The 22,220-nt window shown below is 39.8% G+C and overlaps 1 protein-coding gene across 9 annotated transcripts in view; it reads left to right on the top strand.

Annotated features, from left to right (window-relative positions):
• CHST15 (carbohydrate sulfotransferase 15) overlaps nt 1–21,774 on the top strand; it is a 109,612-nt gene extending 87,838 nt beyond the window's left edge. For all 9 annotated transcript variants that reach the window (XM_043551076.1, XM_037904062.2, XM_007053057.4 and 6 more), the window contains 3 exons: nt 9,798–9,954; nt 15,858–16,005; nt 17,251–21,774. In XM_043551076.1, the coding sequence (XP_043407011.1) occupies nt 9,798–9,954; nt 15,858–16,005; nt 17,251–17,441 (496 nt within the window). In that variant the 3' untranslated portion in view covers nt 17,442–21,774. The remainder of the gene's footprint in view (nt 1–9,797; nt 9,955–15,857; nt 16,006–17,250) is intronic.
• The last annotated feature ends 446 nt before the right edge of the window (nt 21,775–22,220 follow it).

Here is a 22,220-nt window from a genome sequence, read left to right on the forward strand (position 1 = left end):
GCAGGAGAGCCGGGATGGGGGGGCGGGGGCGGGGGAACCTTTTGTTGTGATGATCAAGGTGGGCCATTTCCAGCAGTTGACAAGAACGTCTGAGGAACAACGGGGGAGTGGGGGGGAATAAACATGGGGAAATAGTTTTACTTTGTGTAATGACCCATCCACTCCCAGTCTTTATTCAAGCCTAAGTTAATTGTATCCAGTTTGCAAATTAATTCCAATTCAGCAGTCTCTCGTTGGAGTCTGTTTCTGAAGTTTTTTTGTTGAAGAATTGCCACTTTTAGGTCTGTAATCGAGTGACCAGAGAGATTGAAGTGTTCTCCGACTGGTTTATGAATGTTATAATTCTTGACATCTGATTTGTGTCCATTTATTCTTTTACGTAGAGACTGTCCAGTTTGGCCAATGTACATGGCAGAGGGGCATTGCCGGCACATGATGGCATATATCACAGATGTGCAGGTAGATGTGCAGGTGAACGAGCCTCTGATAGTATGGCTGATGTGATTAGGTCCTATAATGGTGTCCCCTGAATAGATATGTGGACACACAGTTGGCTACGGGCTTTGTTGCAAGGATAGGTTCCTGGGTTCGTGGTTCTGTTGTGTGGTGTGTGGTTGCTGGTGAGTATTTGCTTCAGGTTGGGGGGCTGTCTGTAAGCAAGGACTGGCCTGTCTCCCAAGATCTGTGAGAGTGATGGGTCATCCTTCAGGATCGGTTGTAGATCCTCGATGATGCGTTGGAGAGGTTTTAGTTGGGGGCTGAAGGTGATGGCTAGTGGCTTCTGTTATTTTCTTCCCTCCTCTCCCCCCCACCACTCTCCTGCTGGTAATAGCTCACCTTACCTGATCACTCTCGTTACAGTGTGTATGGTAACACCCATTGTTTCATGTTCTCTGTGTATATAAATCTCGCCACTGTATTTTCCACTGAATGCATCCGATGAAGTGAGCTGTAGCTCATGAAAGCTTATGCTCAAATAAATTGGTTAGTCTCTAAGGTGCCACAAGTCCTCCTTTTCTTTATACAAGGTTTTTTTGTTTGTTTGTTAAAATCTTGGAAAGACTTGGTAAAGTACTAAGCTAAAATGTCTGGGGCATATTTAACTTCCACAGCTAATACTTCCTTAACAGGTCATCCTTGGTCTTGCTGACTTTGGCAGTGGTATGGGGTTGAACTTTTACAAAGATAAACTGTTCTTGAACTATTTTTCCTGTGTATTAGACATAAACAGCTTTTTTTTCCATTTATGTTTTAGCTCTTCCCTGGGCAGCTGTGCCCTAGCAGGCTGTCAGTAGAGAGGGATTTGTACTGTGCTCTCCTTTGCAGTGTGGTGCAGAGGGTAGCAAAAGCAAAGAACAGAGGCCCTGAGGAGCAGAGTGAAGCTGTGCAGCATGATCCACAGTCCCTTCATGGCAACTACACATTTTGTCAAATATATATTTTCAGGGCAGTTCAACCATCTGCAGGCTAGGGCTTCACCATCCTTCAAGGATGAGGTCTCCGGTAAAAGGTCCCTACCTTGCACAGGAAAGCGGTGAGGGGACCTGAGAGGTTAGTGGAAGAGTAGGTAGTCTTCACTGATGTTATAAGGACCACACAGTTTGGGCCAAAGTTTCCCATGTATGCTGTAGCTTGTGGTTGTGGGCCATGCCTCTCTAGGTAGCCTCTAATGCCACACACAAGTGGCAAGAATCTACAGTGGTGTACTTCCTCCAATTTTTTATAGCACTGGAGAACTTTTGACGTTAGTTCTCCTTTACTACTGAGCTAGACACATCTGGCCAGATACACAGCTTCAAAGATAAAGGCAATATATTGAGGGCCACAAAAATGGGGGTGAGGGAAAGCACATAATTCTAATGAGGCTATCCAAAACAGGGCTGCACCAAATAATTCCAGCGCTAGACACACGCTTCATGGGTTTCAGTGTGCCCTGCCACACTGCCATGGCTCACCCACGGAAAAGGCATCTACTACGCTGGTGGGGTCCAACAAACATGTTTGTTTGGGCAGGTTACCACCCCAGAAAAAACATTATAGGGTGATGGCAGCAAGGGCTACCCACGCATACTATCCCTCTGGGTGAGTGTTGTCAGAGGCCCCCAGAACAGCAGAATGCTGAATTAATAACCCATTAAAATGCATGGGGCAGTTCTCCCATTTGAGAGCAGAACTATAGTTAAAGGCTGTCTACAGACTCAGGCACTGATATCACTTGGGTCACGTTTTCAGGCTTTTAGAAATATAAAGTCAGATCATCAGTTGATGTCATCACATAACTCTTGAGCTGAGACACTAGGCTTGTGCCTCTGAGGTCTGATCCAACACCCACTGACCCAGTGGGAAGACTGCCATTGACTTCGGTTGGCATTGGATTGGCCCCATAGGATATGTCTACACTGCAGTTAAAAACCTATGGCTGGCCTATGTAAGCTGACGGGCTCGTGTGGCTTGGGCTAAGGAGCTGTTTAATTGGGGGCCTGAGCCTGAATGTCTACACCACAATTAAACATGAGCCTGAGTCGGGTGATATGGGCCAGCCGTGCCTGTTTAATTGCAGTGTAGAGATACCCATAGTGCCTATGTCTTGATCAGTTCCTGTATCTACATGAACTAGCTAAATGTTTATTGGGTGATTACAAGGTGAGATCCCATTATTACTCTTACAGAGTTTTATTCCATTTTTAACTAAGTCCGAGATAAACGTCAGCAGTGAAATTCCAGTTCATCAACAGAGGGAAGAGCAAACCCATCTTCTCTCCTGTCCTGTAAATTTTGATAATTATTTTATCAGTACTGTGCTAGAAACCATGCACTAAACTACATCTGGAGGAAGGAGGTGATGGGTGAAGACTAGCCCTTCAGGGCAGGAATTGTCTCTTGTATGTTTGTGTAGCGCCCAGCACAATGGGTCCCCATTGGGACGTTTGGGTGCTAACATAATACAATTTAATTAAAATTCAATTGGAAATTGACAACCTAAGCTAAGGCCTAAAGTTATTATAATCTATTCAAGTTATTTAAATTAAATACAAAAAATATTAAGCAACACATGTGTGCTGCCAAATTTTAAAGAAAGTCAAACTATTGAACTGGTGGAAGCCACTATATAAGTACCTAGAAACAAAGTTAGTTGAAATGAAAAACTGACTTTTCACAACAGCAGCTGCAGAGAGAATATTTTCTTTATTTCAGTTTATTCAACAAGCTGAGTTCAGTGACTAGTTCACTAAAAGTTAAGAAACCAATTGGGAGTTGAAAAAGCAGGAATGCTTGCTTCCCTTTCCCAGCATATGAATAAAAATTAATTGGAGAGGATGAGATCTACTAATCCTAGCATCCTGAAGGACATATGAATCAGAACAATCCATTCAATTCACTAATTACCAATAATACTTGCTTTTGTGTAATAAATCAGTTAGTTTTAAATGCAAAACATGTTTTGATAAGCTTCTAGATAATTTTTTTCCTTATTTATCCAGCACTTTTACAGTAGTTTTATTCAATAAAAAGACCTTAAAATGCTAGTGTTGTGCATATTTAATTGAATTTCCATCAAAATATAACTTGACACAAATCTCAAGTAAAAATTAATTGCCTTTTAATAAATAAAGAATGCATCATTCACCATTTTATAACAAATTAAAAATATAAAATTTAGGAATTTTAATAAATAAGTGATATAACTACTTAAATAAGTGTGTGTGTAGTGTAGTGTATCCTTCTTGTGAGCCAAATGAAGCACCAAAATTAATGTGAAGGCTATATTTAATTGCCAATCAATATGGTTTATTGGTATCAACCAATAAGAATCAAACTCTTCAAAAAAATAACTAAAGTACAAATGCAAAGCATGACTTAAATCAAAGTTTCCTGCTTGCTGATTTGAAATCATGATTAAAATCAGTTATCTAAATTGCTTTGATTTACATCAATCAACATATAAATATTTAATAAGAAGTCATCCCAGGCAGGCATTCTGAACATGTTTCGTAATAAAGCAGGGCACATCCCTTCCATTTGCACTGGTGGAGGAGAGTGGGAGTTGGCACTGAAATGTTTAACCCAGGAGCATCACATCAGCTCCACCCCTGATGCTGGTGTATCCAGTCAGGTTGCATGGTATTAGGTGGCAGGTCATCTGCTGTGGTTTCTCCTTGACTAGATTTCCTGACATCATGACTTTGCAAAACAGGAACTGCCAGAGTGGCCCCTCCCTGTTTGTGAGCGATAAAGAGCCATGCCAGCTCTTCCTATCCTCTGTGTCAGGAAACGCATTTCCCAACTGTTAAATGCTCCTCCTGATCTTAGGGTTTAAGACATGGTAATTTTATGCAAGAGAGCTGGTTGAAGTACCTCCCTCATGTTACTTATCCAGAATTTTCTCATTACTTTACCACCCTCTGTAATATGGGTGTTTCACTTTGCCAGTTATAATATGGGTGAGACAAAAAGTGGGTTCCATTTCACTAACTCGGTATTTACAGGGAAGTAGATTCTGTCTGTTTAGGATTTCATTGGCCCTTTTTGCTTGTGCCTCATCTGAAATCATAGGAGCGAGTTTAGCCCTGTCATAAAAGGCTGCAACTCTCATTGGTCCAGATTCTGCTGTCAATTACATTAAGAGACTGCTGGTACAGAGGGCATTCTGGAATGTGTTGGTGCAGTCAGGATTATGGGAAGGGGTGTGGCCAGGCTTGTCTTCAGCTGCTGCAAGGCTCATATGGGCCTTGGACAGCCAGTACACCGCACGAACCCCTTATTCTGTCCTTTGGCTCAATACAGTCATTCTGCATTTAGGGCCTGATTCTGCTTCCAGTGAATTCAATGGGAAAGTTCCCAGTGACATCAGTTGTGTAGATTCCCAGTGCAATTGAGATCAGAAATTGTCCCACTGGTTTCAATTGGAGTCGCACGTGCTTATATCAGGGTTGAGTTGTTTCATAATCCTTTGTGGGTGCCATAACAGTCATGGCCACGTTATTTACTTGTGTTAACTTATGATTGAGTATAATGACTTCAAGTGAGCAATAAGTACCAGGAGCAGCTGAAATCCTAATCAACAAAGATTTTATTTTCATGCAGATGTCCCTAGAATTGAAAAACAGATGGAAAAAAATATAGAAAATGTAGGCAGTTGAGTGGAGAGAGAAATGCTTTCCATAATTTGTCAGCAGCTCTTCAATTTTAAAAACATTATTTTGGATGATTAGAACAAATAATCAGAAAAATTAAACCTTTTAAACAAACTGCAGTTATGGCTCATCTTCAAAATGATTCTTGCTGGCTCCGTTCCTCCTGCAAGCGCCTGTTCTCCTGTACCCTGGATGGCAAGAACTGTCAGCCTGATCCTGTTCTCCTGGAGAGAGATTCTTCCAGCCTGATCCTCATTTAGGGTTTTTGTTAACGTGCCATTAGCAAACAGCAGTCTTTGCACGCACATGTATTACTATACACTTCCAGGAGAAGATACTGCTGCGTGCTTAATGCCTGCCACATATAACTAAACTCTGCTGTTTCTGTCCCTCAGCTTCTCCCCCATCTTTTTCTCATATCCTCTACTCTGCAGCCTGATCTTCCATATACACCAGAACAGACAGATGCCTAAGGCAGCAAAATAATCCGGGCAGCCAAATACTTAGTGGCTGTTTCTTGTCAGTGAGTAGGGGCTTAAAGGGGCATACATTTCCCTGCCTGCCTTCATCAGCCAAACACTAAAAGCTGGTGCCTTCTACTCTGACAATTACCACACTTTTTTTTTTAATCAGATTACACTAATCCGTTTATTTAGGGGCAGGTTGTGGCCTGACCCTACAGGACTGCATGGAGGCCTGTGAGAGAGTAAGATCTCCCACCCCCCTACCTCTTCATGGCTTTCCTAGAATCTATCTCCAACATTTGGCTGCTCAACTGGTATTTCCCTCCTCATCTTTGCAGATGGATGGGAAATATGCAGAGCCTTGGTTCTCTCCCTCAGGTGCTAGGAGGGGAATTGAAATTTCCGGATGGATAGTAGGATTTTCCTGCCAGAAGCCTGTTCCCTTCACTTCTCATCATGGAATCTTGTCAACACGTTCCTTAAGAGAACTGGTGTTTCTGCGACTGGATTGGAGTGATGTGCTTGAGAATCATACAGTTACAGTTATAGCTTACTTTTAACTCTATGGCCTTCTCCTTAAAGAGAAGAATAATTTTGAAGTAGAGAGGCTGAGGCGCTTGATACTTAAAAAGTATCAGTATTTCCTATAAGCAAAAATAACAGGACAGGATTAAATCCATTGGTGGCCATGAGAAGCAGTCCTTAAACAGAGCACTGAAATGTGTCTGTGACTGTGCACAGTCAGAAACGTAGGGCGAGAAGAGACCTAATGAGGCCATCTAGTCTATCCCTCTGTGTCAAGGCAGAGTTAAGTGTACCTAGATCATTCCTGACAGATGTGTGTCTAACCTGTTTGTGAAAAGCTCCAAGAAGGATTCCACAACCTCCCTAGGTAACCTGGTCCAGTGGTTAACTATTCTTATGGTTTGAAAGTTTTTCCTAATATCTAACTTAAATCTCCCTTGCTGCAAACTAAACCGATTACTTCTTGTCCTACGTTCTGTGGACATGGACAATGATTAATCTCTGTCCTCTTTATAACAACCTTTTATATATTTGAAGATGTTACATCCATTCTCAGTCTTCTCTTCTCTAGACTAAGCAAGCCTAATTCTTTCACATTTTCCCTATATTTACTTATATATTTTTTTTTGCTCTCCTCTGGAGTGTCTCCAGTTGTCCACATCTTTCTGAAAGTATGGTGCCCAAAACTGGACTCTCCAGCTAACGCCTCACTAGTGCCGAGTAGAGTGGAACTATTACTTCCCATGGCTTACATATAGCACTCCTGTTAATACAACCCAGAGTGACAGTTGCCTTTTTTCCAGCAGCATCACACTGTTGACTCTCATTTAATTTGTAATCCACTAAAAGCCCCTTTTCTGCAGTACCGCTGCCTAACTAGTCATACTACATGTTGTATTTGTGTATTTGGTTTTTCCTTCCTAAGTGCAGAACTTTACACTTGTCATTATTGAATTTCATATTAGTGTTTTCAGATTAATTATCCAACTTATTAACATAATTTTGAATTCTAATCCTCTCTCCTGTTGTAGTAGAATATTGCTAAAAACTGTTAACTTCAACAACACAGGTGAACCAGTTTTGTTTCAGTACATAAACAGAAAGATGCAACTAATGTAGGCCCAATCCCATACCACTTCTGCAGATAAATCTAGAGGAATCAATGCACACTTGAAATTTTGCCAAGGAGCAGAAATGTAATAACAGAAAGCTCTGACTGCCTACCAGTTAAATTTTCCAAACACGATCTATATTTCTCTATGGAAATTCTCTTCAATCTGCTAACAGAATTGCTGGGCTGGGGAGTGGCCAAAAATTAGAAACCATACTGGACAGGGCTCTTAATTGGGTCTCTGGTGACAGACAGCTACAGATTATCTTTTGCTTTTTGAAGTAAATACAAATCATGTCCTTCCTCCAGACATTGCCAGCTAAGGATCTGATTGTGCAAGCCTTATTCATATTGGTGAAGTCTTATTTAAGCGAGCACTGGGTATGTATGTCTACAATGCAGCTAGGAGAGAGCCTCCCAGCCCGGATAGACAGACCTGCACTAGCTCTGCTCCAGCTAGCATACTAAAAATAGCAATGTGGACATTGTGGGATGGGCAGTGGCTTGGGCTAGCCACTGCCCATCCCACAATGGTGTTGTGTCGGATCCAGGGTGTTGGGTGGGCTTGGACTCGGGTGGCTAGCCTGAGCTGCTGCCCATGCAATGTCCACACTGCTATTTTTAGCACTCTAGCTCAAGCAGACCAAGTGCAAGTCCATCTACTTGGGTTGGAGGCACGCTTCCAGCTGTAGTGTAGACATACTCTTTGAAGTCAATAGGGCTACTTGCATGAGTCGATGTTCACTGGTTTGAGAAAAGGTTGCACAGAGCCCTTAGTGTCTCATCATCAGTTTCTCAATTTTTCTCAAGTTTTCAGTACTGTTTTTTGAATATGTAAAAATGAAATTAAAAACAAATCTAAAAGTTCAGAAATTAAGTCTGTCTATATGAAACGCTATCCTTTTATTCCTCCAGCCTCTCTCTCCTCTACTTACTCTCACCCTTTCATTTGTCCTTTCTTTCTGTCTTTCCATTTTTTAGATGAGTTAGGAGTTCATAAACTTATACTGTGATAAATGCCCTGATCCACCAAAGCACTGAAGCACATGCTTGACTCCAGTGGGAGTGCTCGTGTGCAGAGTGCTTTGCTGAAACAGGGCCTAACCTCTCTAAATAAAAAGTAGTATTTTAAAGCTTCTGTGGAAATCTCTGGCCAGCCTGATATTTTTGGTTTAATAAAAATGGGAAGGGCATCGAAGATGGAAGTGGATTCAGTGTTCCTCCAGCATTATAGCTGTGAAATAAAATCCACTTTTACATTTAGATCATGATTTACATAAACATATGCTCTTACGGAGAGTGAAGTGTATTCAGGGTCTCTCGAATTCTGTGTCCAAGAATGGATTCTTTGGGCTCCTAATACTTCTGTACTCTCACCCTTGCTGCAGCGATTGGCTCTGAAGTGGTGCAGAATTTTCAGGACTCTGGATATATCTCATGAGCCCCAAACAGGTGAAAATGACATATGTATCTCATTCAAAGGGTGATAAACTATCTTTTGTTTGTCACATCCTGGCATTTCCCTTATGTTCGGTTTTAAAATGATGTTGACATCTAGAGATTCTAATCAGAGTCCCAGGGATTAAAAACAAATAAAATAAATATTTCATTTTACACTTTTATTTCCATCCAAATGAACCAGAATTTAAGTCATCTTTGTCTTGTAATATTTAAGCAACTATAAATGTTTGAAATGATTTGCACAAATATTTCATATTTGAAATCACAGTGCACCCTGCCATTTGCACTGTAATTCAAATTTGTATGGCTGAGATGGCTAGTAAATAGCTGCAGAGCAAGGTATTGCAGCATGGTTGCTGATAATATTGGTATTGTGTATATATATGTGGACCGTAGGTGCTGTAGTTCTTACTCAGGCAAAACTCCTATTGAACTAAATGGGAACTTTGCCTGAATAGAGACAGCAGGAGTGAGACCACAGATTGTGCCACGATACAGCTCCTCATCACGTTGCATACCAAGCATACAGAGAGGCAGTGTGGACTAGGACTCAGGAAACCTGGTTTCTATTTCCAGCTCTCCTACGGGCTGTCTTGGAAAAGTCACTCTACTTTTCTTTGCCTCGGTTTCTTCTCCCACTCTTTGTCCATCTTGTCTGTTTAGACAGTAAGCTGTTTGAGGCAGGGTTTGTCTCTTACTATGGGTTCATTCAGAGCTTAGCACAATAGGACCCTTTTTAGTTGGAGCTTCTAGGCATTACTGCAATACAGAATAACAATAATTAATACAAAATAAACAAAAAGATATATTTCAAGAGTTTCTCTTCAGAAAAGCATTGGCTCCTAACTACTTAGGGCCTAATCCTGTTAGATGCTGACTTTAATAAGAGTGGAGGATGCTTAGCAACTCACAGGATTGGACCCTTAAGGTCTGAGCCAAAGCCTGCTGAAATCAACTTCAGCAGGTTTTGGATAAGCTACTAATGGGTAAATGTTACATTCAGGCCCTCTTGTCTCAAGTAACGTTGCTATCTTATTTTCAATAATATAAATTGATTTTCTTGAATTTCATTCATCATTTACACATGTATTTCATTCACAGATTGTACTCGGATTATCTGTACTTTGCAAGTGCGAATAAATCCGCAGAAGACTTTCATGAAAAAGTGGCAGATTCCCTGCAGCTGTTTGAAAATTGCATGCTGGATTACTCACTGAGAGCCTGTGTCTACAACAACACTCTGAACAATGCCATGCCTGTATGTATTTCCAGTAACATTTTGATTCCTTGCTTAACAATAGAACATTTTGTCTGGATTATTAAAATACCAGGATCCTTAGCAAACTATTAATAATAATTATAATTATAATCAAGATGTGGTTCAGTTTGTGACTACCAACAAACTTTCCTCCTTTTTTTTTTTTTTTTAAGTTGGTGACATAAAAATATATTCATGCATGTAAAAACTGATGTGCTGGCTCAGCTGTCTCTTCAGTCTGTTCCCTGATGAGCGCCAGCAGTAAAAATACATTGGTTCTCGTGGGCAGGAGCATGAAGAACACATTTAGCAAAGATTACAGTTTAATCTTCACTTGCAAACCTATCCAAAAAATAGCTCTGGCAAAGATAAGGCAATTTCCGAACTGCAAGTAAGAATACATCATTTATGCTGGATTTTTTTTTTTCCCAAGAAAAGGCTATTGATAGCTAGATTAAATGTGCTCTCTCTCACGCTTTTTTAAAACTGTGCACAGCAGAAAAGGGCTAAATCTCAGTGTGCTTGGTCCAAAATCCACATTTTTAGTGTTGATTTGTTTCTATATTTTGTTTGAGGGTGAAAAAAGGGTTTTTGCAAATATCTATCTATCTATCTAGAGATACATAGCAGTATCTCATGTTTACTGTGGGATGCATTTGTAAAGCACCAGGTGTGTGTGATCTAGCCCTTTACCTCCCATTTTCTTGATTTGGGTGGAAGGACACTTTACTCCTCCTCTCTCTCCAGATTACAGTAAATTTCATCTCATCGTCATTTCCTCGAGTTACTAAAAACCTCAGAGGAAATCATGCATCATAGGCCCAAGCCAAAGCCCATTGAAGTCAGTGAGAGTCTTTCCCGTACTGGGAATGGGAATCAAGCCCCATGTTCCTTATTGTTGCTATTCCGGTCGTCCAGAAATGGAAGTTGAAAGAGAGACAGAATAGCCTTCTTTTTTTTTTTTTTTTTTTTTTTTTAATTTAAAGTGAATTTTGTAATGTGGTATTACACCAGCAGGGGTTCGGCTCTAGTGGCTACAGTTTCAAGCTCAACAGAGAGAAAGTCACCTCTGCTACTTGTTTCAGATTTAGTCTCTAGGAACACATAAAGACCAAGGATCTGGACCACTCCCACATTTACAAGTACAAGGTCTAGTCTGTTTTACAAATTTTATTCAAGTTAAAATTAAAGTTATGATTACTCATGCATATAAAAATTCTATAAAGACCTCTGCACAAGTTATAAATATAGCTATTCTCACATCCTTAATGATATTCTTAAGGTCTGATGGCTTCCTTGCCAGTTGATCATTTAGTAGCGGGATGGTTCCTGCTGGAGTTTTCCCATAGGGAGCTCAGTTTTCCTGGTCTGGACACCCTCTTTTTATAATGAGATTCTGACTATACCTCATTAGTATTTATGCACATAGTGTACCCTGCAGCTAAGGCATGTATTAGAAAAATATGACTACTGGGTATCTTGTAAGCAAAACATTTCGCTGTTAATTTTTCACAGTATCACAGTATCTTTGGTCACTTACTTATGCCAAGCATTTTTTAAGCCTATGGCCTAGTATGGCTAAGATGACATCTTACAGGTCTCAGCCTGTAGGCCTTGTGTTTCAGCCCTACTTACTTAGATACCTAATACATAATTGTCACTTCTAACTACTGATCCATCTTGTACTTCTATAATCCTACAACTTAACTCTATTTAGCATACAACGATTATATATGACATAACATATTAGTTAATCATAACATCGCACAATAAATGAACAAAAAATTAAAATCTTTGGCTACAACAGTCTCCTTCCTCCTCAGAGACTGACTATCATGCCCACTCTGGGAATTGCACCACTGTAATGCAGTTCTTGCCAACTGTCTCCCTTGCACAAATGTAGTTGCATTGTGGCATGAATACACTTGCTCAGACCCCTCGTATTCCTCCAGGTGCCTAGACCATCATCATTTGTTCCACAGTTTATTCCTCTTCTTAGACAGCACCTTGAAGAAGGTACTTCTGAAAATTAACTCATTGTTCTTTCTTTTGAGATCATTTATATTTCCAGAAAGCTACCAATGGGTATCCTTAATAAAGCATGGAATGCCAGCCAGGCTCCTGAATGGACTTTTCAGCTTCCTCTCAGGCATAGCTGGCAAAGTCTATATATGTGTAATTTGTTATATATTGAAAGACTAGATTTTTTTTCTATGACCTTGGATGTTAGATCAGTAGGTCTGTGACTACAGCAGAAAAAAGTACTCCTAAGAGACTAGAAGAAAAAGTAGCATAGTGATTGCCACTGCTGATAAGTAACCCTCTGTACAGAGAAGGGGCGTTCATCAATTTATCTTCACTTACCATCAATAGAAAGTATATTAACCAAAGAAAGGGAAGGAGAGCCAGGGGTGTCAAACTAAAATTGGAGAGACTGCAGTCAGGGAGGATTCTTTGGGAAATGCTCAGTTGCACTGCATAATTTATAGGGGGAAAGCAAATGACTTTCCTGAAAAGGGGATTTTGTTTTGGAACAACAGTGGCAAAACACAGGCCTGTGTATCATGCCATTTTTTCAGATGTCCAAAAAGAAGTGAAGGTGACTATCCTGGACAACCAAGGGACTTCATGTTTGAAGTTCTTACTGGATTAAGTGAGTGTTAATTCTATCCCAGAATTCTCTGTTTGGGTAGAAGCTCAGTAATGCTATAAAATACAGTATCCCAACCTACATTATACAACTGATACTGGTTTCTTACTTGCCCCAGTACCATCCTGTTGGGAGAAAGAGGAATAAAGATGAGGAATACACGTAGATGATTTGCTGTATGATTGTATAGTGTCTAGAATAATGTGGCTCTGATCCTGTAATACTGCAATATGTGAGGCTAATAGTTAAAATAAATTATTTAGAGCTTATAGCTCTGGCATGTAATGGTGGTGGTGGGGATACTTTCCCTAAATTTTTGCATTATATACAATATGTACCTAAGGAATTTTGCTGCATAGGTTACCCTGTAACTCACAAGCAGCCCAAAACTAATGTCAGGTCACAGTTTCTAAGATAACCATAATTATTAGATTGTAAGATTTTTGGAAAAGGAACTGTCTTCTATTGTATGTTTGTTCAGTACCTGGCATAATGGTTTGTAATGATCATGATTGTACCTCTGGGCACTACTGTGTGTGACAGGGTCAGGCCAGATGGCTACAGGAGTGTGATAGAAGGTAGATACATTAGCCCTAGGTTAAGCAGGTCCCTTTTCCCTGAGTAAGATAATGGGTTGTTCCAGAATAATCAGGAAGTTGCTGGAACCAATTATGGCAGGGAGGCTAATTAGGACACCTGGAACCAATTAAGAAGCTACTAGAATCAATTAGGACAGGCAGGCTAATCAGAGCACCTGGGTTAAAAAGGACCTCACTTCAGTTAGTGAGGCGTGTGCAAGAGGGCGCAAGGAGCTGAGAGCGAGAAAGCATATTGCTGGAGGACTGAGGAGTACAAGCGTTATCAGATATCAGGAGGAAGGTCCTGTGGTGAGGATAAAGAAGGTGTTGGGAAGAGGCCATGGGGAAGTAGCCCAGGGAGTTGTAGCTGTCACACAGCTGTTACAAGAAACATTGTAGACAGCTGCAATCCACAGGGCCCTGGGCTGGACCCCAGAGTAGAGGGAGGACCCGGGTTCCCCCAATCCCCCCAACTGCCTATTGGATACAGGAGGAGTTGCCCTAGACTGTGGGTCCCACCAGAGGGGAAGGTCCCTGGCCTGTCCCCCGACCCACTAGGTGGGCCAGAGAGACTGCAGAAATTGTTCTTTCCTTTTTTCCCTGCTGGCCAGTGATGAGGTCAGCTGAGTGGACGGCAGGTTTGAGCCATAGCAAAAGTGGCCAAACTGAGGGCTGCCGTGAATCTCTGAGGCGAGCAAATCCACCAATAGCGCAGGACCCACCAAGGCAGAGGAGGAACTTTGTACCATATGGTACAAATAAATAATAATAATACAATGAGTTAATAAACTGTGGGAACTGTTTACTCAGAAAGGAAATATTCCACATAACATCTGAGCCAAGAGTAAGGACTGAATTTGTTGAGAGAACTTTTGAATGTCAGTTTCTAAATCTGTGTGCCCAAAGACTGTTTTGTACATGCAAACAGCTACTCTAATGCAAATCAAAAGTTTTTCGGCTTGCAAAAACTCAGGTATTAAAACTTAAGTGCCCAAAATGTAGATGTGCAGTTTTGAAAGTGCATATGCAGAGATTGCTTTGGAAAATTGGCTCTTTAAGTTTGAATAGATTTTGAGTCAGGTTGCATAGATTAGTTTCTCTACTTATCATCTCATAAAAGTAGAAACCAGAATATTCCATTTATGTTCTTGATTTGTAATTGTAATTTAATAACAATGATCTGACAATAGTTGGATCAGATTAATGTTCCTTCTGTGCTTTACTGGCAATTCAGAAAGCAGAGTGTTTCTTTTCAAATGACTTCCTGTTTATTGATGTGTAGGTTGTTTTATAGATTAATTATAATAATCTCTCCATTGCTGTAGTAATGATTCAAAACTTGACTTCTTTCAGCAGTATTTGGGTCATAACTGCGATTACTCAAGTCAACTAAAAGAGCACAAGACATAGTTGTCTGCTTTTGTCAATTCTATGCTGACTGTGACTCCAAGGTGCACCAAGCTTCTTTTATCAAAGGCAGGTTTTCACATCCTCCTTTCTGTTTCTGTGTCTGAACGAGTAAAAAAGAAACAAACATGGGTACAAACAGGAACTTGGAGTTTTAAGAAGCCTAAACTGCACCCTTAAATGTTCGTGCACAATCGAGCAAAAATGGAGACCAGGTTAATGCCAGACTGAAAATTTGTCCCTTCACATAAAAGAGAAGGATCATATTTTCCTCTACAGTATAATACAGTATAAGTCTTCTGTTGAACAGTTAGCCGGTGTACTACTAAATCTATCTAGTTATTTATGCCATACCCCTAACTTCAGCATCTGAGCATCTGTTTGGTTCTCTAGGAATTACTAATATTGACTAACAGGAGTATAGTTTAATAGTACACAAGTCCTCCGCCATCTTCATTTTAAGATAAGGTTGGTGACCTTTTCCTTCTGGACATTTGTGAGGTTGAATCTGCCAGGCCCAACTATCCGGTGATCGTTCTTCATCAAGCAAAAGATAACAGATTCTAATTGGCTTGAAAAAATTAGGCTTGTGCCATAGCAATTCATGCCATTCTACGGAACAGTCCAACAGCTGAAGGGTGGTGCAGATATTTTGATCATATCAAAACCGAAGAGGTTTTATGGAAGTATTTTCTGTTTGGTATATTCTGTGAGTATAAAGTATCCTTACAGAATGCTTGTTTGATAAGATAAGAGGAATGAATTGCAACCCCAATACATCATAAGGTTTGTAAGACATTTCTGAAAGGTGCTGAGTGCCTTGAGCTACCATTGTGCTCAGATCTGCACCTTTGGGCCCTGATGAAGGTGAGTGTACTTGTACATATGTTTAGCTTTAAACATCTCCATGAATACCTATTCAGTTCAATGGTTGAGGGTCAGAGTGCTCAGCACTTCGCAGGACGAGGCCCTAAGCACCTGGGCTCAGGCCCTTACTGAATTGAGATATAATTTACAAATATAGGGGTCCAACTCTGAAGGATTTAATTATGTAAGTAGCCCAACTGAAGTCAATAGCACTACTTCATGCATAAGAGCTACATGATCAAGGTTTAAACTTTTTCTAGGCATCATATTTTTAAAATCTTCTAGATCAAATCCAAAATAGATTTTCCTTCCCATGGAGAACAGCGGGATGAATATTCATTAATTTTGATACAAGATAGAATCAATGAATTAACTCAACTTTTTTGTTTTGTTTTTTGTAGGTGAGGCTACAGGTTGGCCTTTATGTTGTGTATCTCTTGGACTGGCTGACTGTTTTCGACAAGGGTCAGATACTAGTTCTCCGCTTAGAGGATCATGCGTCCAATGTTAAATACACCATGCATGTTGTGTTCCAGTTTCTGGATTTAGGTAGGCATCACCTAGCTGGTTTGAGTGAAGTGCAAAAGTCATGCTTACATTCTGGATTGTTAATGCTTATGGAGAGACAACATCCAAGATGTGCATCTGTGTTCACAGAGGGGCAAATTGTGCTGTCCTAACTCAAACAAAATTACCATTGGTTCCAAAGCGTGCATTGTTTTCAATGGGAGTTTTGTCTGAGTAAGGACAGTGCAAGAAAGTGTACAAAGAATTAATAACGATGTTATAAAATCAGAAACCTGGTACTTCGTGCATGTGTTCGAGCATGTAGGGCCTGATCCTACTTCTGTTAATGTCAGTGGGAGTTTTTGTCATGAACTGCAGCAGGAGCAAGAGCTGGCCCAAGTGATCTAGACAGCCAGGTGAAATGCTTCAATGGTATGATGTGTTTCGTTGCCAAATCAGCAAATCCAGAATCTGAGTATTATAAAAGGCAAAATTTCTAGTGTCTTGGGGAATATGTTTTGACTGTCATTGACTGAGACATCAGTTGCTGATTGTCAGAACAACATTGGCAGACAGAACAATGCCTGATATTGGGAAGACAGTAGGAGGAGGATTATGGAGATGTGGCTGCACATTAACCTGGTTGAGTCCAAACATTGGTCTAGGTAATTAGATTTAGCAGATTGGACACATAAGGGGTCTGGCCCCTGCTCCTCTCATCTAAGTTGCACTGAAAGAGGTCAGTGCTAGCACAATCAAGCCTGCAGTGCACAAGTACCATTCAGGAGGGGTAAAGTTTCTCGTATACTAAGAGTCGTCATAACACCACTTATCCCACCAAAGTCCTTAAAGAGGACTGAAGTCAGAAATAAGTGCTGCACTGTTTGACTGGGTGAACTTCACCCTGACAGGTATCAGGTGGCTCCTTCATAACATAACAAAAATTAGGGAATAAAATGAAATAATTGTTACCGAAGAATGCACATCAATGATTATTTTTACTGTCCTATTTGTTTTCTGAAAACACATCTCTACCTCTAGAAATGATTTATGTTGCTTATTGCATGGATGATTAATTAATATGAAAGGAAAACAAAGTATTTCCATGTATTCTAACTGTAATGTATTTTACGAAACTAAACCCGTAGCCAATATTCTGGAACATAACCACTGCTACCAAAATTCCATTAATCTTTTCTTGACAAACCTATTTACTTGGCCATTTACATTCTTTACCATGAACATTTTGGGAAGAAATACATTAAAATAATTTTCTGTTGACTGCAGGGCCTATAAGTGAGAAACAAGAAGCTCTAATTACAAAGAGTCCTGCTTCAAACACTAGACGTCCTGAAGACCGAAATCTGGGACCCATGTTACCAACAACAAAGGCGATTCTAAGAGACTTCTATAGGCCTTTTAATACAAAACTGGCGCAGGTTCTTTTTGATGATGCTTTTTTATGGAAAAAGACATAATATGTAAATTCACTTCCACAAATACAGTGCTTTAAGGAGTTTTTATTTTTTAAAGTCTATTTTTGCGTGCACATTTACATTTTATCCATTCCAAGGAGAAGCAAAACTAATGAGATGAGAGTTCTCTTCCATTAGCATACGATATTTCACTGAAGCTAGATCACATTTTCCTCGTGAGAATGTAAAACATCCTGCTTATCAATCTCTTGCCATTTCTTTCCCCCCCAGCAACAGAGCAGTATGGAAATAGCCTTGGAATGAAGGAGTTCTTTTACACTGTCTGACTGTGGTTTTGAAGTTTAATCTTCTCTAAAACAGTACAATACATAATTAGCATTGGTCTCTTAAAACTACACTTATGTCGTCACTTTCAAGGTATGTTCTCCCCTCATTCATTCCAAAGTAATAAAAAATATCCATTAGCCATTAAAATCTTTATTTGAATTAAATCCAAAATTCTTTTTTTATAAGTACAGTGCATCAACACAGTGCAGAATCTGTTCACCCAGATTAGTTAATTAATGTAAGGTAATACCATTAATCTGATACATTGAAAAGTCACTTGGTTATGTTTTTATATATTACTGCGTTTAAGTAATTCCCAAACCTAATTAATTCCTCTAATATGCTACAGTTTGTAGTAAGAGAAGAATTGCATATTCAGTGCAAGAATGAGTAATTTGAAAGTATTAAGTTAAAGAAAAAGCTATTCACTTTTTGGCATAATATAGAATAACAGAAATACACAAGTTTCTATTTGATTTTTTTAATTTTATTTATTTAAATGCACATATGTAGAGTCCACTCATCTACATATTTTCCCAAGAAACCAATAATGGGTCTTATGTTAAGTCCAGTGATATCAGTGGAAGTCTTTTATTTCAGTGGGATTTGGATCAGGCCCTACATGAATTATTGTGTAGTATTCCATTATAAAGAAACATGTTGATTTTCTGAAACCATTTAAAACTTAATCACTAAATTCATACACTGGTATCATACAGCATCATGCATGACAATATAATGCCTTTCATTCTAGTAGGATAGGTGCAGATAAACTGATGAAGTTGCACACATTCTTTGTTTCCCTGTTCAAAGTAAGTTCAGCTTTGCAATATTTCATGTTTTTTATTTAAAATACAGCAAGCTACATTCACTTTTCAGTTACACCCACAGAATCTCATTGAAGGCGGAATTTGGCCCAGCATATTCGAACTGTAAAGTTGATTTTTAAAAAAAATTAGAGTGGATTATAGCCAAATAAAGACACTTATTTCAGTATAGTTTCTCTCAAGGACTACGTGATATCTTCACTGAAATGACTCCAAACTGGATCAACTAAAGCTGATGCACCAAAGTCCAAAGAACCAGTTCTAACTAGTATATTGTGCTCTTACTTTTGGATACTGTTATTTTGCTCTTGTGCCTGTGTCCATAGTAGAGCTGGCTGAATAATAATAAAAAACAGATGCGCAAACATATTTGCAAATAATTATACTGACTTCACTGCGTTGCTGTCTGTGCAGTCATATTTATTATTTACCACCTCTCCCTTGACTGACATATAGTGTGGAAATTGTTCACAAATTCTGAACATTTCACAAATGAAAATTCATGTCAGAAGTTCATCATTGGGTATTCACTATTTGCAAATCTCCTGTTTAAAAAGATTCAGTCATCCAATCTGAGAGCAGAAACAATACCATGGGATGCAGGTGACCCATTCTCACACAGCAAATGTTAATAGTTTAGAGACAAGTTGGGAGAAGTAATATCTTCTATTGGACCAACTTCTGCTGGTGAAAGAGACAAGCTTAAACAGAGCTCTTCTTTAGGTCACAAACATTTTATATTCAAAATTGTTCATGAGAACTATTCAATTAATACTTACGATATTTGACATATTTGCTGAAATCAGAATTGATTCAAACATTCTGTGAACAGAAATAAGGTCTAAATTTTCAACAAATATTATTTACACTGAATAATGTGGTCAGCCCTATTGTATACCAGAATCAGTAGTCAGGAAAGGTGGATGAAAACTACCAAAAACATTTTTCTGTGGGAGTTCATTGTACTGGTTCGTTTTCTCTGGTTTCCATTCAGTTGTCAATAGCACAGATCCTGAACTGGTGGTACAGATTTGCCAGTGATAAATGCTAAAGATATTTTTGTTAGCACTTTGTATCAGGAATGACTGTGACCAAATTGCATTGAGCTAGAATTGTACAGCATTCATCCATGTTGAGCAGTGCTAGCTCACATAAATAGTCCCATTGAATTCAGTGGTTGCAAAGGGTTGTGGGCGGGAGGCAGTTAGGGCCCCAGGTGGCTGTTACACCCAGTGGTTCATCTCTGGTGACAACCTCGCCTTGTGAGTGCAGTCCACAAACAGCAGCTTTGCCTAATGGATACAGTTTTTGGCGGCAACCCCACCTAGTGGCTTCAGTTTCCAGGCAGCAGCTCCACCAAATGGGTACAATTCTTGGTGAGGGAAGAGGAACATGGGCCCTCCCGCTCCACCAGGTTCCACCTTCGCTCACCCTGTGGTATCTTGTGTCAGCCTCAAGTCAGCTTCCCTGGGTTACTTCCTGCCTCCTTCTGTATTCCAGCTGGCTGTCGTCCGTCCTTGGGGAATGCTGCGTTCCAGGCTTCCTGCCCTAGTTCCAGTCTGTGGGGCATAACCTGAATCACAGTCTAACCTTTAGTGATCAACACTTTTGTATTAAGACTTGTTTGCCCCCAGCACCATGCTGGGGCATTACTCAATTCTAACTCATGGTACAGAAGAACACATCCTACCTGTTCACCAACATTATTGCCCAGAGCACCCTGACTTTGTGTTGGAGGATTCCTACTCAAGTTTGGACAATAATGGGACCACAGCCAGAGACCATTGGGTCACAACCAGATCATGTACAGCAACATATCGGAAGGATGCCAGCTGATAATTGGTACAAAGTTTATGGATTCAAAAATGGAAAACGGGGGGGGGGGAACTAGTATACTCCAAAAAATGATTGATTGAAGATTTGGAAAGATCAGATTTCACTTGTGCTCAAAAGAAGTGCTGCTAAATGTACACAGGCTAGATCTCTGTCTACGTTTGCCTTCATTGAATGTAAAAACAAAGAGAAATATCTGAGAAGAGCTAGGGTGTTTTATACATGGTTTTGTGTCCTAAGGTTGGATTTAAGATGTATTGCTGCGCTCCAACAAACTCTGTACTTTATCAAATGCCAATTATTATTACTGATTTCTCAGGTTACTGTAGTCATGAGGAAAATGGAAGTGACCTTCTTTCTAACTAGGCTGCTTTTATTGCCCCATCTCTTCAGGTGCTGCCTAAAAGTGACATCACAATTTGACAAATTGCGGCATCATAACACAGGTTTATGACATCACTGGGTAAAACAGCAGGAGCAGGTTGGTAAGATGGGACTTTTCCATTTATGTGCAGATATCACTGTTGATTCCCAGAATTGGAAAGAAAATATCAAACTAGTGTCTCTCTCAGTAGAATAGCGTTTGGTAAATTAGTAGTCTTCAAAGATGCCACACTGACAGTTCTCGAGATCCAAACCCTCTGTTTAGCCAGAGGACAGGTATAGTATGGGCAGCATCATGCAAGCTTCCCAGTGCTGCCTATCCAGGGACTTGAAGCCTGACTTGGCAAGAAGCTCTCTGTGGGTCAGAAGATGGATAGTTCAGTTCCCAAGACCCTTTGTTCCTCTGCTGGACAATAATTCAGTGATGGTAACTGTTGGACACTATGGATGGGGTAAACCAGGTAGGGGAGGCATAAGTAGTAGTGCTGTTTGCTCTAGTACAGAGCCATCCAGCAACCCCATAATGGTACTTCAGTTTAAAATATGTATATATTTTCAGTATAGTGTGTTTTAAGGCTTGCCAAAGTGTGTCAGTGGCTCTTTACAACCTGAAATACATAGAATACATATGTCTCACCCACTGTTTTCACTTATTCCTCTTGAATAATAGTAATCAGGAAAGCTGGAGATACCCTGGTCCCAGAGTCACTAAGGGAAGGGCCATTTCCAAATGTTGTCTCCACTGTAGTAAAGTTCAACAACACGGCAGAAGAATGCAAAATGTGCTTTCTGTAAGACCCTCGGCATTAAATCTACGAATTTTTGATAGGTGGAAAAAAAATGAAGTAAAAACACAACAACAAAAGCCTCTTACCAAGATAGACAGACTTTCTTATTTACATAGAAAATGATACATTGTTGTCTATTGATTCCAGTATATAGGCTTGTATGCTTCAGCTTAATAAACTGGCGATTAAACAATGAAGTTGTTACAGCTTTGAAAATGTCTTCCTGCCAAGAATTAATATAATTTCCAACTAAGCCAAAGGGTCTTTTATAACAGGCAAGACAAAATTGTGTGGCAGAAAGTGATTCATGTAGATACAACATGTAAATCTAATACAGGCATGTGTAATATTAACATGCTGTACTGTGTGAGTGACTGTGTTTCGTCATGGTTTTGAAATATTATGGTGCCTCGTTTAGAAAAAAAAATGCTTATGTTGCAGTGCCACCGTATGGTCAATGTGGGGAAATATTATTTGTCCAATAAACCAACTTCTATTTCTTCTAAGGAGTAAAATAAGAATATTTCAGTAACAAATATTTGTCCTACTGTATAAAACAGGAATTTATTTCTCAACCCTGTGTCTGCAGCGGATGGAAAAAGAGGTGCGAAACCTTTTTTAATTACTGTCATGAGGACTTATGCATATTTGCTAATGTCCAC

Source organism: Chelonia mydas, chromosome 7, assembly GCF_015237465.2.
Source record: "Chelonia mydas isolate rCheMyd1 chromosome 7, rCheMyd1.pri.v2, whole genome shotgun sequence".
NCBI lineage: Eukaryota > Metazoa > Chordata > Testudines > Cheloniidae > Chelonia > Chelonia mydas.